The sequence below is a fragment of the Aspergillus mulundensis genome (assembly GCF_003369625.1).
Source record: "Aspergillus mulundensis strain DSM 5745 chromosome Unknown scaffold_5, whole genome shotgun sequence".
Classification (NCBI taxonomy): Eukaryota; Fungi; Ascomycota; class Eurotiomycetes; order Eurotiales; family Aspergillaceae; genus Aspergillus; species Aspergillus mulundensis.
In genome coordinates, this window is record NW_020797893.1 from 241,715 (window position 1) to 267,582 (window position 25,868).

The following is a 25,868-nucleotide window of genomic DNA, read 5'->3' on the forward strand; positions in this document are numbered from 1 at the left end:
CCCTCCTCCTGCCGATTTCACGACAGACGACGCCATGATCGACCGGCTTCCACTAGGATTCCCTTTGCTTGTGCTCTTATGCTGCCTCTTATGCTGCTCGGCCCCACCCCCGCCCTCACTTATCGCGGGGGGATTTCTCCGCATATCGATAGCATCCACAATCTCGCAGCCAACTCGGCATCAATGCAGAGAAACTGCTGTAAAAGCAAGTGTCCATTGGATTCCGTATGGAGATATACAGTGCGGGTACTGTTTTGCCCATCATTCCGCGGTCGACCCGTACGTAACGGCTGATCTGCGTAGCTTTTCCAGGCCATTGCAAGCATAACGGTCTGAATTGATCGGCTCCTCTCCGTGACAACTGCCGATATCCCGCTGTAGGGCCACCTGAATTGTATAGGTCTAGGAGAGCATCAGGGAGGAGCTCGGGCATCCAGAAGGACACCCGACATGTGCCATTTCTACATATAAATGCAGGTAGTATTCAAGAGGTCTGTTCATCCGCGCATCAACGTCTAGTATCCAAGATGGCAGTCTTGTCAGAGGTCCTTGGCCGTACAGAATCATTGTCCGAATATGCTATCTACATCCTCCCTTCTCTGTTCGTTTTGTACCTTGCACGAAAATACTTCCACAATGGCCTTCATCGCTATCCAGGCCCGCTCCTGGCCAAGTTCACGAACCTATGGCGTTTCCTGGACGTACGGGGGCGACGCCCTGAGATTACCCATATAGCCCTGCATCGGAAGTATGGTGATGTTGTCAGGCTCGGGCCAAACACTTTATCCTTTGCGTCCCCAAATGCCATCAAAGTCATATACGGCCTGAACAAAGGGTTCACCAAGGTCTGTACCACATCCTTCTTCCCATCTTCCAAGGCTAATGGAACCAGTCCGAATTCTACCCCGTCCAAATGACCGTCTCAAAAGGCGAGCCCCTTCCATCCCTCTTTTCAACTCTAGACGAGTCCTTCCACGCCAACCTCCGCCGCTCTGTTAACTACGCCTTCTCAATGTCCTCGCTGGTCCAATACGAACCAATGGTAAACGAAACAATTGAGCTCTTCCTAGACCAAACAACAGCTCTCTTTGCCAACACCAACAAGACATGCGACTTTGCCCGCTGGCTCCAGTTCTTTGCGTTCGACGTCATCGGCAGCATCACATATAGCAAGCGACACGGCTTCATAGAGAAGAACGAAGACATCGACGGGATTCTTAAATCTCTCGCCCGGATCTTCGACTACGCAGGCCCCATCGGCCAAATGCCCTGGCTTGATAAGCTGCTCTGGAAGAACCCCGTTTACGATATACTGCAAAAATGGGGAATCGCCGATAATTCCCACCCTGTTGCTATCTTTGCGCGGCAGCGCATGGACGAGCGGATGGCAGTCAACGCCAACAGCACCGCAAAGCAAGACCTGCTCACGAAATTCATACAAGCCGGTAAAGATCGGCCAGAATTTATGACAGAGAAGCGCGTCCTCACAATGGCCGTCTCCATGGCGTTTGCCGGCTCCGAAACAACAGCCATCAGTCTCGCCGCTGTGTTCTACTACCTTCTGAAGAACCCCGACTACATGACCCGCCTGCGCGCAGAACTTGATGCCGCCGTGAAGGACGGAACTATAGAGAACCGCCCCTCCGGCCTCGTCACTTGGTCCGAGACCCAGAAGCTCCCTTTTCTGGACGCCTGCATCAAAGAATCCTTCCGGATCTGTCCTGCTGCGGGCTTACTTCTCGAGCGCGTTGTCCCGCCCTCTGGCATCGATATCGCAGGACGCTTTATCCCCGGCGGTACGATTGTAGGATGTAGTGCATGGGTGATGCATCGACGCGAAGAGATCTTTGGGCCTGATGTCGACACTTTCATCCCTGATCGGTGGCTGGATGCGAGTGAAGAGAAACTGAAGACCATGAACGGAACGATGCTGCAGTTTGGGGCTGGGGCGCGGACATGTATTGGGAAGAATATCTCGCTCATGGAGGTTTATAAGCTTGTGCCGAGTTTCTTGAGGAGGTTCGATGTATGTTTTTTTCTCCTTTTTCTTATCAACGATAAATGCTTTCGGTCTGTGGTCATGATGCTAACATTGCTCTTTCAGGTACAACTTGCGCATCCGGATCAGGAGTGGGAGCTGTGGAATGCTTGGTTTGTGAGGCAGTATAACTTCAAGACAAAATTTACCATTAGGAAGTTAGAGGCATAGCTTGGAATATGTCTAGGGGATGCGTTGAGCTTCACCAATGGTTGATAATGGTTGATAGGCCCTGGCCATGTTGGTGCAGCATTATACAGTTCGTTGGGACAAACCTCAACACATTGAAGAATGCAGTCACAGCAGCAAAATACCAAGACCTGATATCGATCGGATGGCCTTATTTACCTTTCTATCCTCGTCGTCGAATTACCATCTCTGTAAATCCAATAAAACTGTAAAGTTAGCAAAAGGAATGGCCAGCCGAGGCACGTTGAGTAGTGGCCTGAGAAGCCAAGTTGATGCCCCAAATATCAGGCATCAGACCCACCTCTTCGCCACCGACGATGAGCAATCCGGCCTGGACCTCTTCAACTCCTTCCGCCGCGACCAGTCGAGGCTGAGGATAATCTACGTTCAAAATCTGCAATGAACCCGAATCTTTCTGCACATTCTGTTGAATGCCTCGTAGAAAGGCCAACGACCGCACGGGTCCAGTGAAGACCCGTAGTCGCGAAGGATGCTCCGAGTGTCGCGCCAGTCGTGTCCGCTGTGACACCAAGAAGCCGTCCTGCACGAGATGCCAGGAGCGAGGACTTCAGTGCTCGACTAAGGTGGTTTTGAAATGGGAGTCGGAATTTGCGAGTCGCGGCCAGGCTTTTGGGAGAGCTGGGGTTTGGAGCAAGTCCAAAGCCGCTGGAAGCCCATCCACACCGTCCGCTTCCGGTCCGAATGCTTTTTTGCTTGGCGAGCAGGAATGGTGTTTTATTCCTCAGGTAGAGGCGTGGAACTTTGTCAACAGCTCGACTGATGCTTTTCGGCTGCCATACCGGGTCACACCTACAGAGGATGATCATGCTCTTGTTACTACTCGGCGGAGTCGAGTAGTTTCATCCCCATACGAGTCGGGATCAGCGATGGTACAGTTGGCCGCGCCGCTGCCCTCCCTATCAGTTTTACCCCAGTTTTCTGGGTCAGTTCACGGACACCTGTTCGAGTACTATGTCCAACGGATATGTCCCCGGACGATTGCAAGTGCCAACACTCCATCTCCACTTGCATCCATTATCATACCGTTCTGCTCGACCGCGTCTGAGACGGTCTCAAAGGCCATACTGGCCCTAGGTGCATGCGCACTATCGCTAGACAATCCGGAGTACTATGCTGTTGGTCTTCGTCTCAAATCCGAAGCCCTAAGAGGCCTCCGCCATAGGTTGACCGCTTCTGGATCGCTTGTCTCCACGTCGGACCCCGAGATACTGGTAGTCATGATGCTGCTATGTCTCTATGAACTAGTTGATCACTGCGATCAACGCTGGATTGTCCACCTGAAGGGTGCAAAAGAGCTAATCCGCTTCAGGCGGCAGCAAGCTGCACTGCCAGCCCCCCAACAAGATGACGCTCCTGAACAAGACGAAGTCACTTCGTTTGCAGAGCGATTCTTCGCCTTCCAGGATATCATGGGCCGTACTGCCTGTGGTGAACAGCCCCTATTCGGAACCGACTATTGGCAGCACAATGAGCGCAGGATCGACCACTGGATGGGATGCAGTCCAGAACTGGTTTCGATACTGTCCGACATCACCGAGCTAAGCAGGACAAGGCGACGGCTGGCTTCCAAATCAGACAAAGATGAGTTCTCGTCGAATGCAGCAGCTCTGAACCGACGACTTGAAGAATTGGTCCAGGATGTGGATGAAGACGATGCAGCTCTGCAAGCCATTGCGGAGCTGAAACGACTTGCCGCGGTACTATACTTGCACTGCGCACTGAACAACGCATCACCCACCACGCCCCTAGTCGTGGACTATGTCCGGAAGATACTGAAACTTGTCTCGGATATGCTCGACGCAGGAACATATGTAGGCCTTGCATGGCCTGTCTTTGTTGCCGCTGTTGAACTTGACTCACTCAATGATGAGCTATGGAAGGATGACGATGGAAATGTCGTGTTCGGGCGGCCGTTAGTCCTACGTGCCTTGGCTGCCATGGCTGAGTTCAACATCCTGAGCGTCGCCCGTACCAGGGCTGTGATTGTGAAGGTTTGGCAGGTTCGTGACAATGTTCTGACACTGCCATTGGGTGATGCCTCGGATAATGATTGGGAGTGCTATGTTGCTCCCTTCAGCACAGCAATGAGCCTGGCATAGCTTGTCTTACCAAACTCCAGAATCAATGCATGGTCTGAATTGACCAGTACAGACGCAGACATTGCTGCCTATGTAAATAATTAAATTAGACATAAAATGCTTAGTAATTATTAACGGTCGCAGATAAACCAATCAGGGACAGCATTCCAGAGCGCGGGGCGAAATGGTTCCGGGGGCATTGGAATGGACGTCAACGGTTGATCCCACAGCAATGATCTCGACAGCCATCTGATAATTTACGCGTTCGTCTCGAATGACGTACTCCTTATTCATTGGCACTTTGGAAACCCTTCTGGATTCACTGCCTTGAATACTGCCTTGACGTTGAAACCGGCCTGTCTTCGACGCGACCCCTCGGCGCTTAAGAACGCGCTTTAAAGTGCTGCCCTTCTCGCGACTGAAGGCTCTCGACTTGACCGTCCTTGCATACAGCCCGCATAAAGTTCAATTGCAATATGACTGCATAGAACCGAACCCTGCGAACGAAGTATGGCATCATCCATGACTCCATCGACAGCTTCTCATAGCGCTCCTTCGCTTCCATTCGCGAGCAACCTTAGCGAACAGTTGTCTCAGCGGTCTGAATCGGAACGGCCTGAGTTGGGTCAGTCAGGCACCCAGACCGATTTCGCAGGAGAGAGAGCCAGCTTGTTTGGCCCGTCGTTGCGTCCTTCCCCCAAAGCGCGATCTTTGTCCGATGCTTCACGGCCTTCAGTGTCCCTCTCCCCTAAGACCAGTGAAGACCGCCCTGCCAGTAAAGATGATACTGCCTTACCCTATGCTCCCCAGACTCCCCGCCGAAGTCCCATACATGACCCCCCTCTAAATCTACAGTCTTTACCAACGAAAGCCGCAACACCCGCGCCCTCAAGCCGTGCCCCTCTTTCCCCGAAGCTCGACCCGTCACATATATACAGCGCCGCTTCTCCAAGCTCAGTCCTACCTCGCCGTTCCCGCGGGCTCGACTTCTCTCGCGCGTGCACCAACCTCCATCATTCGATCTTGGCAGAATCGTCCCCTGATTCGTCACCGACGGTGGGCGGCCGAGGTGTAGCGATCCCGCAGCGCCGTGCGTCACCTGGTTCTGTCCCGCCTTTCTCAACCTCCAACCCCGCCGATCGGACAACCATATCGAGCTCCATGTCAAGTGTTAATATGATGGAATCCGACACCAGCAGCAGCGAAGAGGATGATGAACCGATGGATCGCGATGACGTGATAATGAATACTCCCCAGGCACGGAAACTGGCACCAGGCTTCAACGCTTTCGCTGGCGGGAATGTACCAAGTCCTGGTACTGATTGGATGGGAAGCTATTCCCAAGCGGCTGCAAGCTTATTGAGCTTTCAGCGGGCGCGCTTCCGCAGAGGGCGCAGCAGCCGACATAGCTCCAGCAGCGCCAGTGGCAATAGTTCGAAACAGAGCCCGGCACCTCTGTCGCCACCTGTAATGAAAAGCATCGAAAATGGGAATGGCTACTTCGGACACAGAAATGGCGCGCCCTCGCGGCGGGAGAGTCTAAGTTTGGGAACACGCGACCTACGACTATCGGATATGAGTGATGAAGGGGAGAACCGGGGCTTTCGTGGCCACAGTCCAACCGGGACCAGGTCGGATAGCGGCCCCTTGGGCGTAATCAGGCGTGCTGTTACCCGGCGGGGCAGCCTATTGGTAAGTGCTTGTGTTGACACTCTTCATTGCTATCGCTAACTAGCACTCCAGCCCAAAACCAAAACGTTCGCACGTATTCGAGCGGCTTTAATGGAGGAATCCGCCCCCGTCGACAGCGATGCGAAACGCGAGGCTGAAGTCATCCGCCAAGTCCGCGAAACCGAACCTGAACCGGCACAAACATCTCCAGTGCTAGCCGCATTCTCATCGCCCAATATGTTCGTGCCGCCTGGGATGGGGGAGTACCACGAGCCAGAGAAGCACGCAGCACCTTTGCCCAGCGAACCCAGCTTCAGCGACCAGGCCCATCGGAACTCTGGTGGACAGGACTTTTGGAATTCCTTTGACGAACGTTACCGTACCCCGCCGCCGCCCCTTCGTCAACATGCAGCATCTTCTGTATCCGAAGAGGACATAGCAATGGATATGACGCCGTCTACCGCTTTTGGATCACATTCAAACGAGTTTGCGAAACCCGGCGAGAGGCCCGCGTCTCGTGCTTCGACCCCGCTTCATCCGGCTCAGGCTGGTGTTATTTCAGAGTTGCGCAGGAAACGACGACGAGAGGATGATTTCGATCCTAATCTTCTGAAGCGGAGGGCTGTGTCACCCAGTATGAGCGCGCAAAGCAGTCCGATCATGCCGAATTCGCCGGCTATTACTGACAATGGCCCAAATATATGGGGTCCTCCTAAATCAAATATTGGTCCCCTGTTCAATGATCGACCTGAGACTGGGGCTCGGACAATACCAAGCGCACCTCACACCGGGACTTTTAAGAGGGTGGGCATGCAGGGCATGAACGAAACCAACGATGGCTTAATGAACATGAGCATTGAATGAGCGCTTGGGATTCGAAGGCTGGCAGCGAGCCGGACTCGCTCAAATCTACTAATTGGTCTCGACACTGCCAACATATTTACCAACTATGTCTATGTATCAATATTTATGCCTTAATGTTGAATAGAATATTCCTAATGCTATCTAATAACTACAATAATTATCGTTCGCCTGCATAGTATGTCTAAGCGCACCATGCGTCTTATTACCGCCCACGTGCATTGTTCCGCGGCTATCGCGCTAGAGCTGCTTGTTGACACCGGGGACCGGAGGTTCTCCTCACTCCCCGCTCCAGCTCTCGTTGCTACATTCCTGAAATCAATCTGCGATACTGCTTGCTTACAGTCGATAATCCACTCTCCAGCTCTCAATTTATTGCCGAAATCCACTTATTTCAATGGCGTCGACAGTCGAACTCGCATCCTCGTTCATTGAGGGTGCCCCGCCAGGCGAGGTACGAGAACCCAGTTACCTACATATGGACTCGGACGCTTAGCTTACATGCACCCTTGCAGCTCGCTGATGTAGTTTCCGGTATTGCTACCAATTCCTCCCCCTCCTCCTTGGCCCGCGTGCCTTTCACATGCCTCTTCCGAACTGCAACCTCAGCACTCCGGAGCTCTCACTGAACATTATCCCTCCTGACCCCAGATATCAAAACCCTCACCTCCGACGACGGCGACATAATTCCATCGCTCGCACCCGCCTTCGAACGATACAACGAGTCACAGCTGGCGACGGTGAAGCTTCCCGGAGCCAGTCAGGAGGTAGGTTGCTAGGTTGTCCTCAACACGGGAGCTCGATCTAAGACAGCGTCATAACTGATCTCCGTGGCCGGCAGATTATTGTCTCCAAATTTAACAAGCTTGAGGGCAACCGATACTTTGACGTGGAAAGTCAGACGTCGTTTGAAGTGGACCACGTTACGCAAGTGAGGATTGCCGATATCGCGGGGCTGGAACAGTTGTGCTGATAAGGGACCTTGGCGGTATAGAATGCTTCCGCGGCGCAGTCATATGTTTTGGAATCACAGAATGCGGAACTGATGTAAGTGGTGCGGAGTGGTTGCTGGAGCCACATGCTGATGTCCTCAGCAAATCGCTCCTCAAGGCATTGGGGGCGCATGCTCGCGAGCACTACCCCTCCTCCTCGTACGGCGTATACCCGATTGAGAACGACTCGGCTATTGCTATCCTACTCGTTGCGAATCGCTACTCTCCCAACAACTTCTGGTAAGCAAGTTTACCCAGGAATGGTGCAATGGCAACCACTAATGCGTGTTTCCGTAGGAACGGCCGGTTCCGCTCTATCTATGAGATTCCTGTAGGCGACTCCACCACCGTGACGGGCAAGATCCATGTCGACGTGCACTACTACGAGGACGGAAACGTCTCCCTGAACACCACAAAGCCCATCAACATCTCCGTAGCTAATGCCAGCGCCGAGACCATCATATCGCGCATTGCGGCTGCCGAACGAAGCTATCAGGAGGAGCTAAACAAGGCGTTTGGTCAGATGGCTGAGGGCGCCTTCAAGTCCCTGCGGAGACAGCTCCCCATCACGAGACAGAAGGTCGAGTGGGAGAAGGTTGGCGGGTACCGTCTTGGGCAGGATATCTCTGGTGGAAAGGGGCGGTAGGTTGGTGGTCAGTGGTGTTGTTCTCTGAATGTACTCTTCGAGTTATACTACTGATTTCTTCTGCTCATATAATATACCATACTTCCTTGAAGGCCTTCTCTTTTACCAAATGTAATTGGATTCATTTAGGCCATCTGTGGGGTAAACGGATGCTTGTCATAGAAATGACGACTACCGGATCTACTGTGGAGGTAGGAGCCATTGCTGTGAGCAGGTCGACCTCTGTCAACCCCACGAGCATGGTTTACCCGAGCTTCGATACAACGCCCGATATTAGTACTGTCAATGCTTTATGCTACAATGCCAAGATCTCGTGGGCCTTCAAACTCCTAAACCTCACTGGTCCTGCAACATGAGAGCGTACACCTTGCCTGCTTTCTTGCTGGCTCTCTGCCACCGCTCACAACAACATAGCAACAGCGACAATCCGACTTCTCCCTTACTATCCAGTCAGGCTGCGACAACGGCCATCCAGCTGGCTACGACTCTGCTGGGCCTCTTACAGGCCGACTTTCCACCGCAACTGCCGCAGCAGGCGAACTATGTAACGGGTCCCCCGGTCAGCCTCAAGCCCGCGCAAAAATTTGCTACGCCCGCCACTTGTAAGTTCCCTATAATTGCAAAGTGACTGTGAGCCTGGATACTGCCGTGCCCGCACTTCCAGCATCTAAGCTAAGTTACTCAAAGCCACCGGATATGCAAGATTTTGGCTTACAGCGATTGAAAGATGTCTGATCCTGAGTATACCGTTGGTTGGATTTGTGCCGTTACCACCGAGTATGTCGATGCTCGAGCATTCGTCGATGAGAAGCACGCGGGATCAGACCATCTATTACCCTTTAGCAAGAATGACTGCACACTGGGAACGATTGGGAGGCATAAAGTGGTGATTACTGTTTTGCGTCTGGGGGAGTATGGTATCTCATCGGCAGCACGCGTGACAGAAGACATGATGCACAGCTTCCCAAACATCTGAATTGGCCTAATGGTCGGTATCGGAGGCGGCGCATCAAGTCCAAAACATGATATCCGTCTTGGAGATATTGTGGTCAGCAATCCCCGGAACGGCCAGGGTGGTGTGTTGCAGTACGATTTCCAGAAGACCATTCAGTGGCAAACTTCCCAGCCCAGGGGCTTCTTGGATCAACCCCCTACTATTCTACGCGCCGTGGCAAGCGGACTTCAGGCCCTATACGAAGCCGAAGGGCATCAACTTGAAGAAGCCGTTGACAAGGTCCTGGGAAACAAACCTCGATTACGCAAACGCTACAAGCGAACCGATCCAGTTCGCGACCTGCTTTATAAATGCTAGATTGTCCATCCTCCGGCCAACGAATCATCCTGCAATATGGTTTGTGGAGATGATATGAGTAGTTTAGTCCTGCGAAGTCCACGTACCGAAGACGACGATGACCCAACGATTCACTACGGGCTGATCGCCTCAGCCAACCACTTGATGAAAGAGGCACTGATCCGCGACAAACTGGCCGCAGAGAAAGACACTGTGTGCTTCGAGATGGAGGCAGCCGGATTGATGAACCACTTCCGCTGTCTTGTGATTCGCGGAATCTGTGACTATTCCGATTACCATAAAACAAGGAATGGCAAGGGTACGCAGCTAAGGTCGCAGCGGCGTGTGCTAGACCGTCTTAAGCAGCTCGCCGATCACATCGTTCAAACCACAGACCGTGTTGACCGGAGCCTGGACCTTGATAAACTGCCAATTGTGCCCGGGGCAGAGCTGGACTCCTACATGGATCAACACGAAGGCTTTTATCTCGGGGGAACCGGGAAAGAACTCCATGGCAACGTCGTCAGCTGGGCGACGGCTTCACCTTTGCAGGAGGAATGTATCTTTAAGCTGAACGGGATGGCAGGGACAGGGAAGTCCACCATTTCCCGCACTGCCGCAAAGGTACTTAAAGAACGCGATCAGCTAGGGGCAAGCTTCTTCTTCAAAAGGGAACAAGCAGACCGGACAAGTGCCATGAAGCTTGTTCCAACTATCACAAGACAATTGCTACTCAGGTTGCCTGAGCTATTACCTGATCTACATAAAGCAATTCAGGACGACCCTAATATTACAACAAGAATACTCAGAATCCAGTGCGAAAAACTGCTCCTGGAACCTCTACTGGCCATGGATTAATCTACGCGTCATTTCCCACCGCTGATCCTGATGATTGATGCACTGGACGAGTGTGAAGCGGATGATGATATCCGGGTTCTTCTGCAATTACTTTCTGAGCTAAGGCAAATAAAGGCCCCAACAATATGGATATACCTGAACAGCAGGCCTGAGCTGCCCATTCAACTAGGATTTTCGGGAATCGCGAGCTAAAATACTCCTGTCGCTACTAGGTACGGCATTTAGTGCTAAGCAAGAAACCAGATCTACTGATTCCAAAGTTCTTTGAATTTTCTTTTTAAACAGCACTTTCTACACTGGATGGAAGCAATATGCATTTTGGGTCTGAGATGGGAAGTTATGAGAGACGTCGAAGGAATACAGGCAGTCCAGGTAAGCTCAGCTCTACTGGGGAAAACGGGAGTTCCAGTTCTAACTACTGCAGAGTGGCGAAGACGATGAAATATCACACTCTTTGCGTGACGCAAAGCAATTTGTCCAAAAGAACTGGCAAATTGCTGATACCGCACCCCTTCAGCTGTATTGCGCGGGACTCGTTTTTGTCACCAAAGGACATCGAATTTACGCCATGAGTTCCGGAATGAGCTGTCGTGTTGGATCAGTATACTACCAAAGACCTAAAAGACTTGGAGCGCGGACACACAGTCTCTGGAGGCTATTCAGGCTTGCTTCACGCAGTGAAGTTTCTCCAAATGCCCAGCTCCTGGCATTCGGCTCTAAAGTTGGGGCTTTCAAGCTATGGAATGTGTCTGATGCCACAATGATCTCATTACACCAGATGCTCAAGGGCCATTCAGAAGAGGTATCCTCGGTGGCATTTTTTTCTGATAGCATGCTGCTAGCTTCCGGCTCGCGCGGTAACACAATTAGGTTACGGGATACTACCACAGGAGTTTTATTGAGGGTCATACAGGTCATGTACCTCAGTGGCATTCTCATCCGATGGCCGCATTATGGCATCTAGCTTGGACGACTGCACCATAAGACTGCAATCTCATCTTCTCCCCGGATGGCCGACATCTAGCATCGATCTCGGACAGTGCCTTCAAATTGTGGAACATAAGCACGGGAATACTCCAGCTTACTCTCAAACCCCCGCTCGACATGTCCCCCATCTCGCGGTCCGTGTACTCCATGGAATTCTCGCCCAGCGGCCGCCTTCTAGCGATTTTATCAATGGACGGCACTGTCTGCATTTGGGATACGATCACAGGCTCGCGTCAGAAGACTCTTGAAGGAAACCCAACCCGACTTGACGCGACTAGGTCTCCAAAGTTCTTCTCTATTACCACAGCCCTGGCAAGGGTCCTCGAGCTGGAGTTTGATGAGAACGGTTTATATCTGCAGATCAACTCGCCTCTGCGGAGAAACAGGCATGGTTTACGAAAGAGAGCGATGAATACAACCGGACCGCCGGTTCGCCCTTCGAAGAGACTGCGGCCATCTCGCTGCAGGATCAGTGAATTACCCTTGGCGGGAAGAAGGTATGTTGGGTTCCTGATGAGTATCGGCCTGGAACGCGATTTTGGGGGGTTGCCAGGGTCGGGGATAATGTCCTTGCTCTGGGGCGCCAATCGGCAAGAGTCTGCTTTATCATACTTGATGTATAGTGTATGAAGCAGACGGCGTATATCTAGGCCTGGCAGGCTTTCGAAGGATTATATGAGACACAGAACAGCTGAGCACCGAGACTGTACCTGTAGGTCAGGCGTGTCTTTGGCGACTACTTCAAGCGCTTGGACCATAAGGCAACGCAAGTTGGTGCAACACTCGTCAAAATGAGAGGCTAGTGCCTTGCAAAGTCATAGTCACCAGCGAAACTACTGATTTCTGTCGGATCGAAGTGCGTGCTAGTCATGCGGACAAACGAGCTGTCCAATTCCCTCGGGGCTGGTTGCTGAGCGGTGCAGTGCTGGCCGACTTAGGGCTTGGGTGGGGCTGGTCCGCCTGCACAACCTCACATACCCCAAGGTCTACCCAAGCTGACCTGTCACAGACCAGGGATCAAGGTTCTGTGGAAGTCATCTCATAGGTGTTTTCCAGTGCCAACCCTCGATCAAGAAAAAAAAAGTGAAGGGAAGAGATTAATGGCGCGGACGGGATTGGGTTCCCGGTCATCCCGGTACGGACGGAGCGGTCCTCGAGGTCGCTGTTTTTGTCGTCGGAGACGATGAGCAGGTCGCCGGTTGCTGTGATGAGATGCACCGAGAGCAGGGCTTCGATGATCGATCCGTGTAGGCCTTGTAGAGGGCCGGCGCCTGCACCGATGGTTGCGCCGACGGCGTTGACACAGGGGGCGTTTCCGATTTCTGGATGTTCATTCTGTTAGGGTCCCTCTTTGATAGAGGATCAAGAGAGGGAGGAGCAGACGCACATGGTTTCTTCCTCACATAGAGCGGCTGGTAGATCTGCGAAAAGACCGTTGCACCGCCGACGGTGAATGTGTTTGCGTTCTGGGTCCAGGTCCGTGGTGTTGAAGGCGCCCAGGTCGATATTGATGGCATTCTGCGCGCTCTCGTAGCCCGTTCCTGCTGCGTGGCCGCCGCCGGTTGCGAGAAAGGGGAGAGAGATGTTGGTTGCGAGACGGACCTAGACCACAAACGACGGTCAGAATGATTAGAATACCGCATGATCCCACGGGACTGCGTAAGATGGTCTGTACATCTCCCTCGGTAACAAGCTTGATGGCGGCGATGAAGGACGGGCTGTTGTAGGTCGACCAGCGCTGGGTGATCTAAGCGGTGCACTCTGGGTCATCGGGGAGGTAGATGCGCGCAGAGGGGAAAAGAGAGTCTCTGAAGATCTCTGTGATGTTGATGTCACTGGGGGAATCTGTTGGTGTAGCTTGAGGGGCAGGAGCAGCCAGGGCCAGGCCTAGAGCCAGAGACAAGGCAAGAGCACGGACAGCAGCCATGGTGACGGGGATAGACGAGTCGATCCTAGTTGCTCACTTGGTGCCACCATTTATACTGCTGATTCACCATGTACTACAGCCAGTGGCACCTGCCGCCACGAGCTCGGCGGCCTCGAAAAGGTCTACCGCTTCTCTTCGACACTCTTTGCCCAGGCAGGCCATGAGCACTGGATATCTACGCCCTCTGTACCCTCATCCAGCCCATCGACAGCATCCGGCCGCGAACGGCGTGAAAAGCGCTGCGCTTCGAGGTCCCTGTGCTAGCCCTAACTCCCTCCGGCCGCGAAGAGGTCCTCTACCAGATCCCCACTGCCGAGAATGTCAAGGCGTCCACAACGCAGACGTTCTTTGCCATGCCAACCAAGCCGCTCAATGAGCTCCTAGCCGCCTACCACCTCCGTGAATCGCCTGCCGTACTCGCAGCATTACCGTTACGGCGGCCGTCTACGCTGCCCTTGCATGGTGTTCGCGCTGAGCAACAACAAGGACAGTGACGAGTTCACGACGCTCATGTCCGTGCATATGCGGCCGTATATTCCCACTCCGGCCCCCAGCTCGCAAGACCCACCCCCCGCGGCGCAGGCAATGAGCCCCTACGTCTCGACCATCGCGCCTACAGTCTCCCGCTCGGCATCTGTTGCATTCAGCACTCGAGCCCTAATGCACTGCTTTAAGAACTAGCACAGCGAGGCTTTCTCGCTCGCTTTCCGCGAAGTCTACCGCCGCGCCTCTAGTGGCCTGCTCAGCGGCCCGTCTCCCCGTGCGCCTGGTGCCCCCGCGCCCCCCACCACCAAGCGTATAGCCCTAAGCAGCCTCGGCGTGGTGGACAAGTACCTCTCCGCGCCTGGAGTGTGCAAGTTTGAGTCTGGGGTCAGCATGCTGACGCGCCAGATGCTGCTTTATGCATATTCTTTCCCCGGGCGGCTTTATATTCCCACTGATTATAATAGTGCTTTTTATAGCGCTGAGACGGTGGAAGGTGTGCTTGCGAGGATTTAGGGGTTGCTAAGGGCGGAGCTGAGGCTGGGGCTTGGAGTTGAAATTGGGGCGGAATGATTTGAGGGTTGAGGTGACCTGGGCTATTCCGAACGCTCACATGAGCCTTCGTTACGTAATCTTCAAGTCTTGGCAGTCACGTGTAATATCACCCTAAAAATAAATTACCGCGCATCTGACATATTACAATACAGTACAGTAATTTATTATAATTTTTATTTATTTATTTTATAAGAAAAWAATAATATATACTTAGTAAGCAGTTAGTAAGCGCTTGGCAAGCAGTTAGCAAGCAGTTAATAATACTAATTAAATATTTAAAAATTAAAATTAAATAGTTTAAATATTAAATAATTTTTAAACTAAAAACTGCTTGGCAAGCAGTTGGCAAGCAGTTAATAATACTAATTAAATATTTAAATAGTTAAATAGTTAAGATTAAATAATTTAAATAATATTTAAAAAACTGCTTGGCAAGCAGTTGCCAAGCTGTGGTAGCGGATATGAGCGCTATGCGTATCTAAAGAGTCTTGATTTTACTAAGTCCCGCAGAGCAGGCAAAGTAGGTATAAAGGCAGTAACGCACGGTAAAACGCCCGTGTGTTGGGATATGGCTCTAAATATTACTATATATCCCCCCTTTAAAAAAAGCTTAGATATAATATGGAGCTAAGCTCAACAAATAAGATAATTTTTAAAAATTAAAAATTAATCTTATAATAAAAAAAACACTATAAAGCAGCTATATATTAAAGCGGAGCTTAATAAATTATAAAGAAAAAATAAAATAAAAAAGCATAAAGAGTAAGAAAAAGAGCATAATACAAGAAAAACACTACAAAGCAGCTATATATTAGAGCGGAGCTTAATAAATCACAAAAAAAAAATAAAGCAAAAAAGGTAAAAAGCAAGAAAAAAAATATAATATAGCTGTTTAGTGCGCAGTACGGCAATAATTATTAATATTTTAGTTGCTTAATAAACTAAAAAAAAAAAAACCTAGAAAACAAAGCATGTAAGGCAAAACAGGAGCAAAAAATAAAAAAGTTAATTAAAATATATTATTAAATACCAAATCATTCTCCTTTTTTATATAGCCTAGCTAGTTCGCGAAGATCCTAAAAATATTTTATATATTAATATTATATAACTCTAGATTAAACTTATAACCACGTATTTTATTAGGCTTTATGCTATAAAAATATTTAAAAGCCTTTAGTAGCTTAGCGGCGTTGCTTATAAATATTATTTTAAAGTTATATAGTAGTAAATATTAAACCTTTTTAACCACTACCTTAAACGGCCAGCCCTAATAATATTTACTTTTAATATTTATTTTTATAAAGCTTAAATAGTACTAATAGTATAAAAATTATAAAGCCATGTTCTTTTAGTTTAATAGTAAAGCTTTAGGCTTAGTTAGCTTATATAAAAATAATAGTTTAATTATATTATAAATATCCTTTATTTATAATAATTTAAATGCTTTAAATTTTACCAGCATACTAAAACTTTAATATCTAGCTAAAATAAAAAAAACTAAATAAGTATTATAAATTATAATTTAGTTTCTTAAATACTGCTAGCTAGCACTACCCCTAGATTAGTTAAAACATGCATCCAAAGGCGGGGTAATATCCAAAGTTTTAGGGCGTGTTAGGCCTAAATCTAGAAAACCAGTCTGCTATGCAGCCTGCGCTTATTATAAAGCTTGCATAATATATAAAAAATCCTTAATTATATTTAATAGCAGTGTAACTTGGTCACAACACCTTTTAACTTCACGCCTAGTTTATTTATCTAGTTTTTAAATTACAAACTCTAGTTTTATTATAGTCTTTTAATAGTTTAAAATCCTACTTTTAATATTATTTCTTGCCTAACCTAACCTGCACTTTAGTGTATTATGCTTGTAAGTTATTTATTTATTTTTAAAGTATAGTATACTAGTAAATTACTTATTAAATATTAAATAGCTAGTTAGCTTTATTACTATTATATACTTATTTTAATTACTATTTAGCCTAACTACATAAATTATATTTATATGGGACTTAGTAAAAGCACGGGAAAAAATATATATTAAGGCCAGGTTTTTTATTACTACTTTCTAAAGTATAATAATAAAGTATATTTTTTTTATATAATATACCTTGTGCCAGCGCGTAATTTTTTTAATTATTTTTTTTTTAGCTAACTTTATAGCCTTAAGATTTACCCTTGCCAGCTATAACATAATTTTTTTTATTTTTTTTTTTAAATATTTAAAATAGCAGTCCTTTTTTATAATCCCAAGTCTGGACTTGTTAAGTAGCTAAAAGCCTTTATTACCTTAGGATTTAGGCATTATTATTACTATAGTAAAAGTATTTATAATATAGTTTATAGTTTATTTATTTTTATTTTTATTAAAAAATATTATTATTTCTTAAAATTCTAGTAAGTACCCTATTTTTTACATAATTAAAAAGCGCGAGGCATACTAAGGTAACAGTATTAGGTTTTATTTTATAAAGTCTAGTTATATTATATTTATTTTTTTAAGCGTGATATAAAATACCACGGGCAGTATAATAATAAGAAAAAATTTTATTACTTTGCTATATTCCGCGACCCTAGGTTTATTTTATTTAGGGTGTTTTACGCAAGGCTTTTTTAGCTTACTGCGCCCCTTGTGCTTGAAGTCTATTTTACTTATATATAAATACTTAATAAATAATAAAAAACTATGGTATTTATGTACTAGTAAAGCATAATTACTAATTTTACTTAAGTTTTAAATTATAAAAAAAAAGTAATAGTAAAATAAAAGTAAGTAAAGTAATGCTCTAAAAGTAAAGTAAAAATAAAAAACACACCCTAAATAACTAAAGGCGTCCTTTATATATAAAGTAACCTTATATATTAAATACCAATACGGTCAAACGTGGGGAAAGTAATAAAATATGGTTAAATAGTAAGGGTAATAAGTTATTAAGGTTAAAAAAAGTTAAAAATAAAAAAATAAAAATATAATAATATACTAAGGCCGCCAAGACTTATAGTAGCAAGGTAAAAATACTAAAAAAATAAAAAATAAAATAAATAACAAGCTAATACATGCAAGCAAATACTACTCTTTTTTTAAGTTCTACTTTCTTACCACGTTCTTCGCGTAGTAATTTTTAAATTCCTTTATTAATTTTTTCGCGTTTTATAGCTGCGATTTATAGTACCATTTATTATACTTATTAAATTATTTAATATACTTTACTAAATATTTTATACCGCCGCGCTTTGCCTTTTTTTTTATAATAACTATTTTTAATTTATACTTATACTACTTATTATTATTATGTAACTTACGGGGTTAACCACGCTATCTTTTGCCTGTTTTTTTAATCTAGTTTTTAATAAACTATGTAGTACTACTGTCTGTTAGTTTATTTAATACCTTTTTACACTAAAATAGGTTTTTACTAACAGGGGCCTTCTCCAAGTATATAATAAAAATAATAAGGTGTATTTACTATTTAACTAGAAAATTTAATTAGTATGTTAATAGTTTAATACACTTTAAAACCTTAAAAAAACCACTATATTAATTTAATATTTTCTTGCTTAGCGTGTCCTTAATAAAATACCCCTTATAAAGCTAAAGGTATATAGAATTACTAACTATAAAAAATATAGGCACGTGATATTTATTATACTATGCTTTTATTAGTATTTATGCTAACTTAATTATATCCACCACTATCTTATAAGTAGCAAATAATTACTTAATTTTTTTTAGTTATAAACTAATGTTTATTAAAAGGCGTAGGTTTATTTTATATATAAAATACTAAGGAGTTTTATTAGTGGTTACGTGCCTAGTGCTATTATAAATAACTTAAAAATAAAATAATATATTTAGCTATTTTAGGTTAAACTACAGGGCCGTAATTATATAATATAGGTAAGCCTTAATTATTTAATTATTAATTTTTACTACGCTATTACCCTGTAAGTATTAAGCTATTATAAATAGGCCTTTTACTTTAAAATTTATAAATATTTTTAGCCATACTTCCAAGAGGAACTTGGTATCCTAATTTAAAATAATTTATAATAGTAACCCCTAATTACCAAGCTATAAGTATTCTAATAACACATTAGCCTATTACTCCGCGGACTAGTTATTATAGCCCGGGATTATAGTTATTTAATATAAAAAATAGTTTATTATAAATATAATAATATTATATTACCTGTTATTTAGTAACGCAAGAATTAAATTAATAAAGATTGTGTTAAATAAACAAGATACTAATATAATTAGTTATAAAGCACTATATAGCTTATACCTCCTGGTTTTTTTTAATAGGTAATCCGGGTAATGCTTTATATATTACTTAACTTAATATTTTATTTAGCTTATTATAATACCTTTTAATAGCTTTAGTATTTTATTTATACTAGGATAGCTATTTATATTATATATAACTTATAAAACCTTCTTGTATAAATAATCCAGGATTACTAGCTTTTTTTTTAGTTTAGTATAAATAATGCTATTTATTAGCTTAAATAAAAATATTATAAGATATTCCAAGTTCTGGTTTATGTGCAGGACCTTTATAACTCTTAACTATTAAAGATTTACCGCGTAGCCTTTTTTAGCCTATTTTATAAAATTATTAAATAGTTTAACCTATATAACATGCTAAGTAAAAATCTTTTTTAGTAAATCTTTTACTTTATTTTTCGCGTATAATAATAAATATAATAATATATTAAAAATAATATATAACTTGCCTGGCTTATAATAAACCTTAAGGCTGGTTATTTACCTATAGTATTAAAACACTTTTACTAGTTTTAAATTTAGCTAATTATTACTTATAGTACTTAGCAACATGCTACGCAGTATATTTATAGCTAAAAAATAGTTTATATAAATTATACTTTTTTAGCTAGATTTTATAATATAGCGCACCTTGTGTAGTGCTTAAATTACACCTGTAACCTTAAGCTTTATAAGGTAGTATTACTTCTTGGCCTTTAATAATAATTTACTAAAAAAAAGTATTAGCTATACTATTTTTAAAAATAGTAGTTAAGTAGCATCCCAAGGTGCTAAATAATCTTTTTTTATAATAATTAGGTTATTATGCATGGTATAAAATAGCATGGCGCTAAAACCCCTTTACTTAAACATGTCCATATTAAAAAATATAATATAGTTTTAGTTATGGTAGGCAAGCGTAATATAATTCTTAAAGTAAAATTAAATAGTTTTAAATACTTTAAGTTTACAAGCATTTAGCTTTTTAATTACTATTTAGTAGGCAAAGTTTAATTTAGTAACTTTTTTTTATAATTTTTTTTTAACTAAAAGCATTTTTTAGTCTTGCAATGGCTGTACTTTTACCACGTAGTTTAAAATATACTAAAAAAATTAATTAATAAGCCTAATATACATGTTAAGGTCCGCTAGTGTTTTAAAAAACTTTAACTTTAGTATAGCTTTTAACTTGTCCTTTATTACAGTTAGGCTAAGTAATAAGACTTTTTAACCTAGTAATTATATAGTTAGAAACCCTAAAAATATTTTTTTTAAGTTTAATATAATATATAGCTTTGCGCAACGCGCGAAAAACTTATATAAATATATAAGGTATAGCCTAAGGGTTTTTAAAAACACTATAAAATTATTTACATATGCTTTTAAAAAAGTATATAAAGCATAAAATAAATTATTAATATTTTACTATATATACACTATTAAGTTTAAAAATCTTATTATACATACCTTAAATATTTTTTAACCCTAGTGGCTTATTATACTAGTATGCTGGTAGCTATTTAGGTAAATAAGTTACTAGTAAAATATACTTTTTTTATTAACTATGCTAATAAATCTACAGCCTGCTATAATAATAATAATATTAGCCTGTGTTAAAATTAAATAAATATTTAAAATTACTTTTTTATTTATTTCCCTAAAATTAATTATAACCTATTATTTAATATTATCCTTTAATAGTGCATATAAACCTAGCACATTTATGGCTAACTTTACTTTATAATTTTAGTCCCTATTTATATTTACTTTATTAACTACCTTCTTGGCCATAAAAACTAAATAACCTAATAAAGTATATATGTTAGCCCAGGTAAAACAGCCCTGCGTATAAAGCTTGTTAAACACTTTATTTACTTTTTTTTTATTTAGTTTAAATAATAGGTATTTTCTAAAAAAACACTTCACGTCCTCGTGCCATCCTAGCTTTATATAAATCTTTATTTAGTACTTTTTAGGGACCTTTATTATTTTAGTATTTATTTATACTTTTAAAAAATATATTACCACTTTTTTTAAAAAACACGCTGTTTCTTTGTTACTATAAATAGTAATACCATTTTATAATATAGTAGTATTTTTTTTTCTTAAATTAAATTTTAAAGGTTCCTGGTTTAAGGGGCGCACTACAGCTAGGTTAGTTATTTTTATTTATTTTTTTATATCCCTAATATTAGCGTCCGCTGCGTAAGCATAGTATACCTTTAAGTTCTTAATTTTATAAAGGTTACCTAAATAAGTATGGCAAAACACTATTACTAGCCACGTGTTTTAATTCACGGCCTAGACCTTATTATACATACCTTAAAATATTTAAATAAATAAACATAGTTTCTTTTATTAAACTAGTTTAAATATTATATTTTTATTTTTTAAAAAATCTACTTTTTAATAAACTTTAATAGCAACGCGTGAATTTACCGGGATTATTATTTTCTTATTTATAAATAATGCCTTTAGCGCCTTTATTTTATTTAGCTTTGGGGTAATTATAAGCTATAATACTATATTTAAATAGCCTTTAATCTTAGCTTTATATTTAGTAAAGTTTAACAAGAAGCTATGTTTACCTAGCATGTCTGCGCCTAATAGCATATTTATTATTAAACTATTTATTAAATATGTTTTTATACTTACCTCCGCGTATACCTTTTTTTTATTACACTTTATAAAAAAGCGCACTAAAAGCATCACAAATTTAGTACTAGTAAATTTATTTTTAATTTTTTTAATAAGCACTAGCGTGTAATATTAGATTTTTACTCTTAGTATATGCTTTTTTAGAAATTTATAGTTTATAATAGTTAATATGCATTTTAAATTAAGGCATACTATTATTATATATTATTTAATATAGGCTCTTATTATTATATACTTTTATAAATAAAAATATATCCCTAGGTTAGTCTTAATAGCTAGCAGTGTAGTAAAGTAAATTACTAGTAATACTACCTTTTTTATATTCTTTTACTTATTCTTTTTTTTTAGCAAAGCATCTTTATATTTAAAAAAATACTTATAAAGCATGTTATTTAAGGGCATCCCTGTAAAATAATACTAGCAGTTTATAATATTTATTAACTATACTAAAACCAGCGCGGGAACATTATAATATGCTTTATTTTAATAACTTATTAATTATACTAAAGCTAGTGCGGCATTATTATAATATACCTTGCCCTAGTAACTATAAAACTACTTTATATTATAAACTACTTTACTATCCTATTTTATATTACTATAATATACCTAATTTTTATAAATAACCTTGCAGCTTTACTCCGCGCTATTATAATATACCTAACTATCCTACACTATGTAGCCATAATACACCTATTTAAAAAATATTTTTTTATAAACCACGTCACTATCTTATGGCGTGCCATAATATACTTTATATAATAGGAATTTAGTATTAGCGTACACCTTATCCTGCATATACTTATGGTATTTCTTTAAAAACTTATTTAGTACTACACCTTTTTTATTATAATATACTTTTTAATATTATTAGTTATATTTTTGTGGTGGTAGTTAACAGCCGCCCTAGTTTTAATTAGCCATGTAACCTTATCCTCCTTATAACTATATATTTATATTTATAAGGGGCTATGGCTTGGTATAAACACGCTATTCTTATCCTCCCTGTCTTAATTACTATTACTATAAAACTCTTTATAAGTTACTATATCCTTGCATGTTTTACAAGGCCTGCTATTAATTATTAAACTACTACACCTGGGTGTTTAAAAATAAAAAGGATTAGGCTATTTAGGGCGCCCAGGGCTAGTTATACTATAAGTAAAATAGTAAATACCCTTGGGGTGGCTGGTTATACTAATACTTTATAAAATATTATTTAAACTATTTAAAAGGGCTATAAATTAGGTTAAAATCCTAGGGTAGTAATATTATTTTATATTATATTAATACTATTACTTTAAAAGGAACACTGGTAGTTAAATATTTTAGAAATTAGTTAAACTAATTTATTTACTTTTATTTTAGGATTTCCATAAATCACTCTATTATAAACCCTTTTTATAACTTATTTATTATTACTTATAGCAAAGTATCTAGACTTTTTTAAGCATGTAAGATTATTAGGAAGTTTATAATACCCTTTTTATATTACTTTAAAAGTAATAATATTATATTAATATACTATATTACTAACACGCGGTTATAAATATTATTTAAGGTATAGTATATTATATTAAGCCTCTTGCAAGCTTAGCTAAATAATATTTTAAACCTAGTTTTTAAAGCTATACACTAGTTTAATATATCCCTTAAATAAATTAAACCGCGGCGTGTAATATTAGTTAATTTACTATTATATTAAGTTAAAGCTTTTTTTTTAAAACATGTTTTAATATTACGTGCTAGCTACTATATAAACCTTGTTTTTATTATTACTTAAAGTTATTTTATAAATAAATACACTAATTAATAATATATAAACCTATTTTTATTTACCACGTCCTTAAAGCCGTATTTAACTAGCATATTTAAAAAAAAAAATCCTATATTAATAGCCCTTTATTTAGGATCCTAGGGTTACCTATCTTTATTTTTTAAGTAATATTATTTACCCTTATATTTATTAGGATTCCTATCACGCCTGTTACTATTATTATTATTATGCTAATTATTATTATCCAGTAATAAGTCACTATTATTATCTAGGTTGCCTTTTGGTTTTTCTTAGCATTTTTTTTAGGCGTGTTACTCTTGGGCCTTTTATTCTTTTTATTATAAATAATCCAGCCTGGCTTGCTCTTTGCAATAAGCTCTCTTATTTTTTAGTTTTTATTTATATTATTATTTAGTTTCCTATCCTTTAGCAGGACAGGGCAAAACCGCCTTTAACATATAATTAATTATATTACTAATTAACCTTTATAAAGCAAGAGTTTGCACGTCCATAAACGCTGTATCTCTAGTAGCTAGCTATTAATTATTTCTATTTCTAGGCTATTTGCCTGGTTTTACTGCTCTTCTATTTTTATCTATTCTTGCTTTCCTTTTCTTCGCAACATATTTTTTTAAGTAAGATCTTAGTGGTGGGTTTATTCTTGTGGAAGGACCTGCAGGTTAATAAAAGGGTAAATAAGACTTAAATAGTAAATAAGGCCTAAATTAAAATAAGGGGTAGCAAAACCGCACTAGCAGCACAAAGTTTAATTAAAACCTTATAAGTAGGCTAATTAGTTAAGAATAACAAAAAATATTATTTAGTGTTTTAAAAAGCGGACTTCCAGTCTGTTATTTAGCTTGTGGTTCCGGAAATCCCGGTTCCTCTTGTTTATGTGGTAGGTTAAGGGGTTGGTTAGAGTTGCAGTCCTATTCTAGATAAGCTTTATTTAACTCCTTTAGTCTTACTTGTTATTCCGCTAGTAAGCTTGTACTTAAAAAGGGCAAAGGGGTAAATAAAAAATAACTTTATATTAGTAAAGGTGTAGGGCCTTTTAGTAAAGTGCAATACTATCTTAAACTAGGTAAAGCTAGTAAAGGTAGTAAGGACGCGTATAATAATTTAAAAATTAATAATATATTTGGTTTAGCAGCGGCCTGTTTAATAATTACTAGTATTATTATTATTTTTAAAGCAGCTAAAATAGTTTTAGTATTTTTTATTAGTAAAGCAAATAGTAAGTTAGCTGCTTGCCAGGTAAAACAGGAATTATGCAGGATTTATTTAAATTTTTTTATAAAGAATTTTACTACTATATTAAATGTTCTAGCGTTTCTAATTACCTAATTTAATAAAAAAAGTAAAGGCGGGGCTTGCTATTTTCAAGTACTATTTTTTATAACTTATTTTAGTAAGGCCGTAAAACCTACTAAAAAATCAATTCTTTTTTATATTTCTACTATTATATTTTTAGCTCGCCCGTGACCCATCTTAATAAATTTTCTTAGCTAGGTAGTAAACTTAATTAATTTAGTTATATATATAATAGTGCTCTTGTCTTTGTTCTCTAGCTTTAATATTATGGGTGGTTTAAAGGTCTTAGGTTTTATTCTTTAAACTACCTTATTTTACCACCCTGCTTTACCACCTCCGTGGCTATAAAATAAACCACGTGATTTAATACTATAATATAGTCCATATAATCGCGTGTTACCCTTAGCAGGCGCGAGTTATAATATAACACAGTTACTTTATAAAAAAAGCTGCTAGTTAGGCGCATAGGGAGAAAAAAGATTGTAATACAGTAAAAAAAAAAAATTTATAAAAAATAATAAAAGGCTAATAGCAAAGAATAGTAAAGCAAAAAATAGTATTTATAGTTCCGTGTTTATAAATTAGGAGTTATAAGGTTATAATATTTAGCAAGAGTAAATAGTAAAAAATTTAAAAATAAGTGTTGGAGTTAATTTACTTAACAATAATAAAAGCTAAAGATATATCTTAATAGTGTTTAGTAAGGTAAACTAGTTACCCAAGTTTAATATAAGAAAGAGAATCAAGACCCTGTCCTTGCGGACATGCTACTATTTATAATAGCAAATATAAGCGCTATATGTATCTAAAGAGTCTTAATTTCACTAAGTCCCGCAGAGCGGGCGAAGTAGGTATGAAGGCGGTGACGCACGGCAGAACGCCCGTGTGTTGGGATGTGGCTCCAAACATTGCCACACAAGCAGTTAATAATATTAATTAAAATTTTAATATTTAAATAAAATTAAATAATTTAAATAATATTTAAAAAACTGCTTGGCAAGCAGTTGGCAAGCAGTTAATAATAATATTAATAATTTTAATATTTAAATAGTTAAGTTTAAATAATTTAATAATATTTAAAATAAAGACTGCTTGGCAAGCAGTTGGCAAGCAGTTAATAATAATAATAATTATTATAATTATAATTATAACAATTTTAGTAATTAAAATAATAAGTACTTGGCAAGTACTTAGCAGGTAGTTTAAAAATACTAATTTATAATAATAAAACTTACTATTTAAATTATTTTAATAA

General features: G+C 40.7%; 6 protein-coding genes across 6 annotated transcripts; 5 read left to right on the forward strand and 1 right to left on the reverse strand.

Moving 5' to 3' along the window:
* Positions 1–527: 527 nt before the first annotated feature.
* DSM5745_05442 (cytochrome P450) lies at positions 528–2,209 on the forward strand (the record flags this gene model as incomplete). Its single annotated transcript, XM_026747458.1, has 3 exons — positions 528–845; positions 893–2,026; positions 2,105–2,209. 3 exons carry the CDS (start codon positions 528–530, stop codon positions 2,207–2,209), a joined length of 1,557 nt encoding a protein of 518 aa, XP_026603290.1.
* Positions 2,210–2,658: 449 nt separating this feature from the next.
* DSM5745_05443 (Zn(II)2Cys6 transcription factor) lies at positions 2,659–4,347 on the forward strand (the record flags this gene model as incomplete). Its single annotated transcript, XM_026747459.1, has 1 exon — positions 2,659–4,347. The coding sequence occupies one exon, from the start codon at positions 2,659–2,661 to the stop codon at positions 4,345–4,347; it is 1,689 nt and encodes a 562-aa protein (XP_026603291.1).
* A 501-nt stretch (positions 4,348–4,848) lies between these two features.
* Positions 4,849–6,861, forward strand: DSM5745_05444 (uncharacterized protein; the record flags this gene model as incomplete). Its single annotated transcript, XM_026747460.1, has 2 exons — positions 4,849–6,018; positions 6,070–6,861. 2 exons carry the CDS (start codon positions 4,849–4,851, stop codon positions 6,859–6,861), a joined length of 1,962 nt encoding a protein of 653 aa, XP_026603292.1.
* A 394-nt stretch (positions 6,862–7,255) lies between these two features.
* DSM5745_05445 (F-actin-capping protein subunit alpha) lies at positions 7,256–8,496 on the forward strand (the record flags this gene model as incomplete). Its single annotated transcript, XM_026747461.1, has 7 exons — positions 7,256–7,312; positions 7,374–7,392; positions 7,510–7,625; positions 7,700–7,789; positions 7,853–7,905; positions 7,953–8,090; positions 8,148–8,496. The coding sequence occupies 7 exons, from the start codon at positions 7,256–7,258 to the stop codon at positions 8,494–8,496; spliced, it is 822 nt and encodes a 273-aa protein (XP_026603293.1).
* A 1,348-nt stretch (positions 8,497–9,844) lies between these two features.
* Positions 9,845–10,645, forward strand: DSM5745_05446 (uncharacterized protein; the record flags this gene model as incomplete). The annotated part of the gene is made up of 1 exon (XM_026747462.1): positions 9,845–10,645. One exon carries the CDS (start codon positions 9,845–9,847, stop codon positions 10,643–10,645), a length of 801 nt encoding a protein of 266 aa, XP_026603294.1.
* Positions 10,646–12,759: 2,114 nt separating this feature from the next.
* Positions 12,760–13,559, reverse strand: DSM5745_05447 (uncharacterized protein; the record flags this gene model as incomplete). The annotated part of the gene is made up of 2 exons (XM_026747463.1): positions 12,760–13,234; positions 13,393–13,559. The coding sequence occupies 2 exons, from the start codon at positions 13,557–13,559 to the stop codon at positions 12,760–12,762; spliced, it is 642 nt and encodes a 213-aa protein (XP_026603295.1).
* Between the last annotated feature and the right edge of the window lie 12,309 nt (positions 13,560–25,868).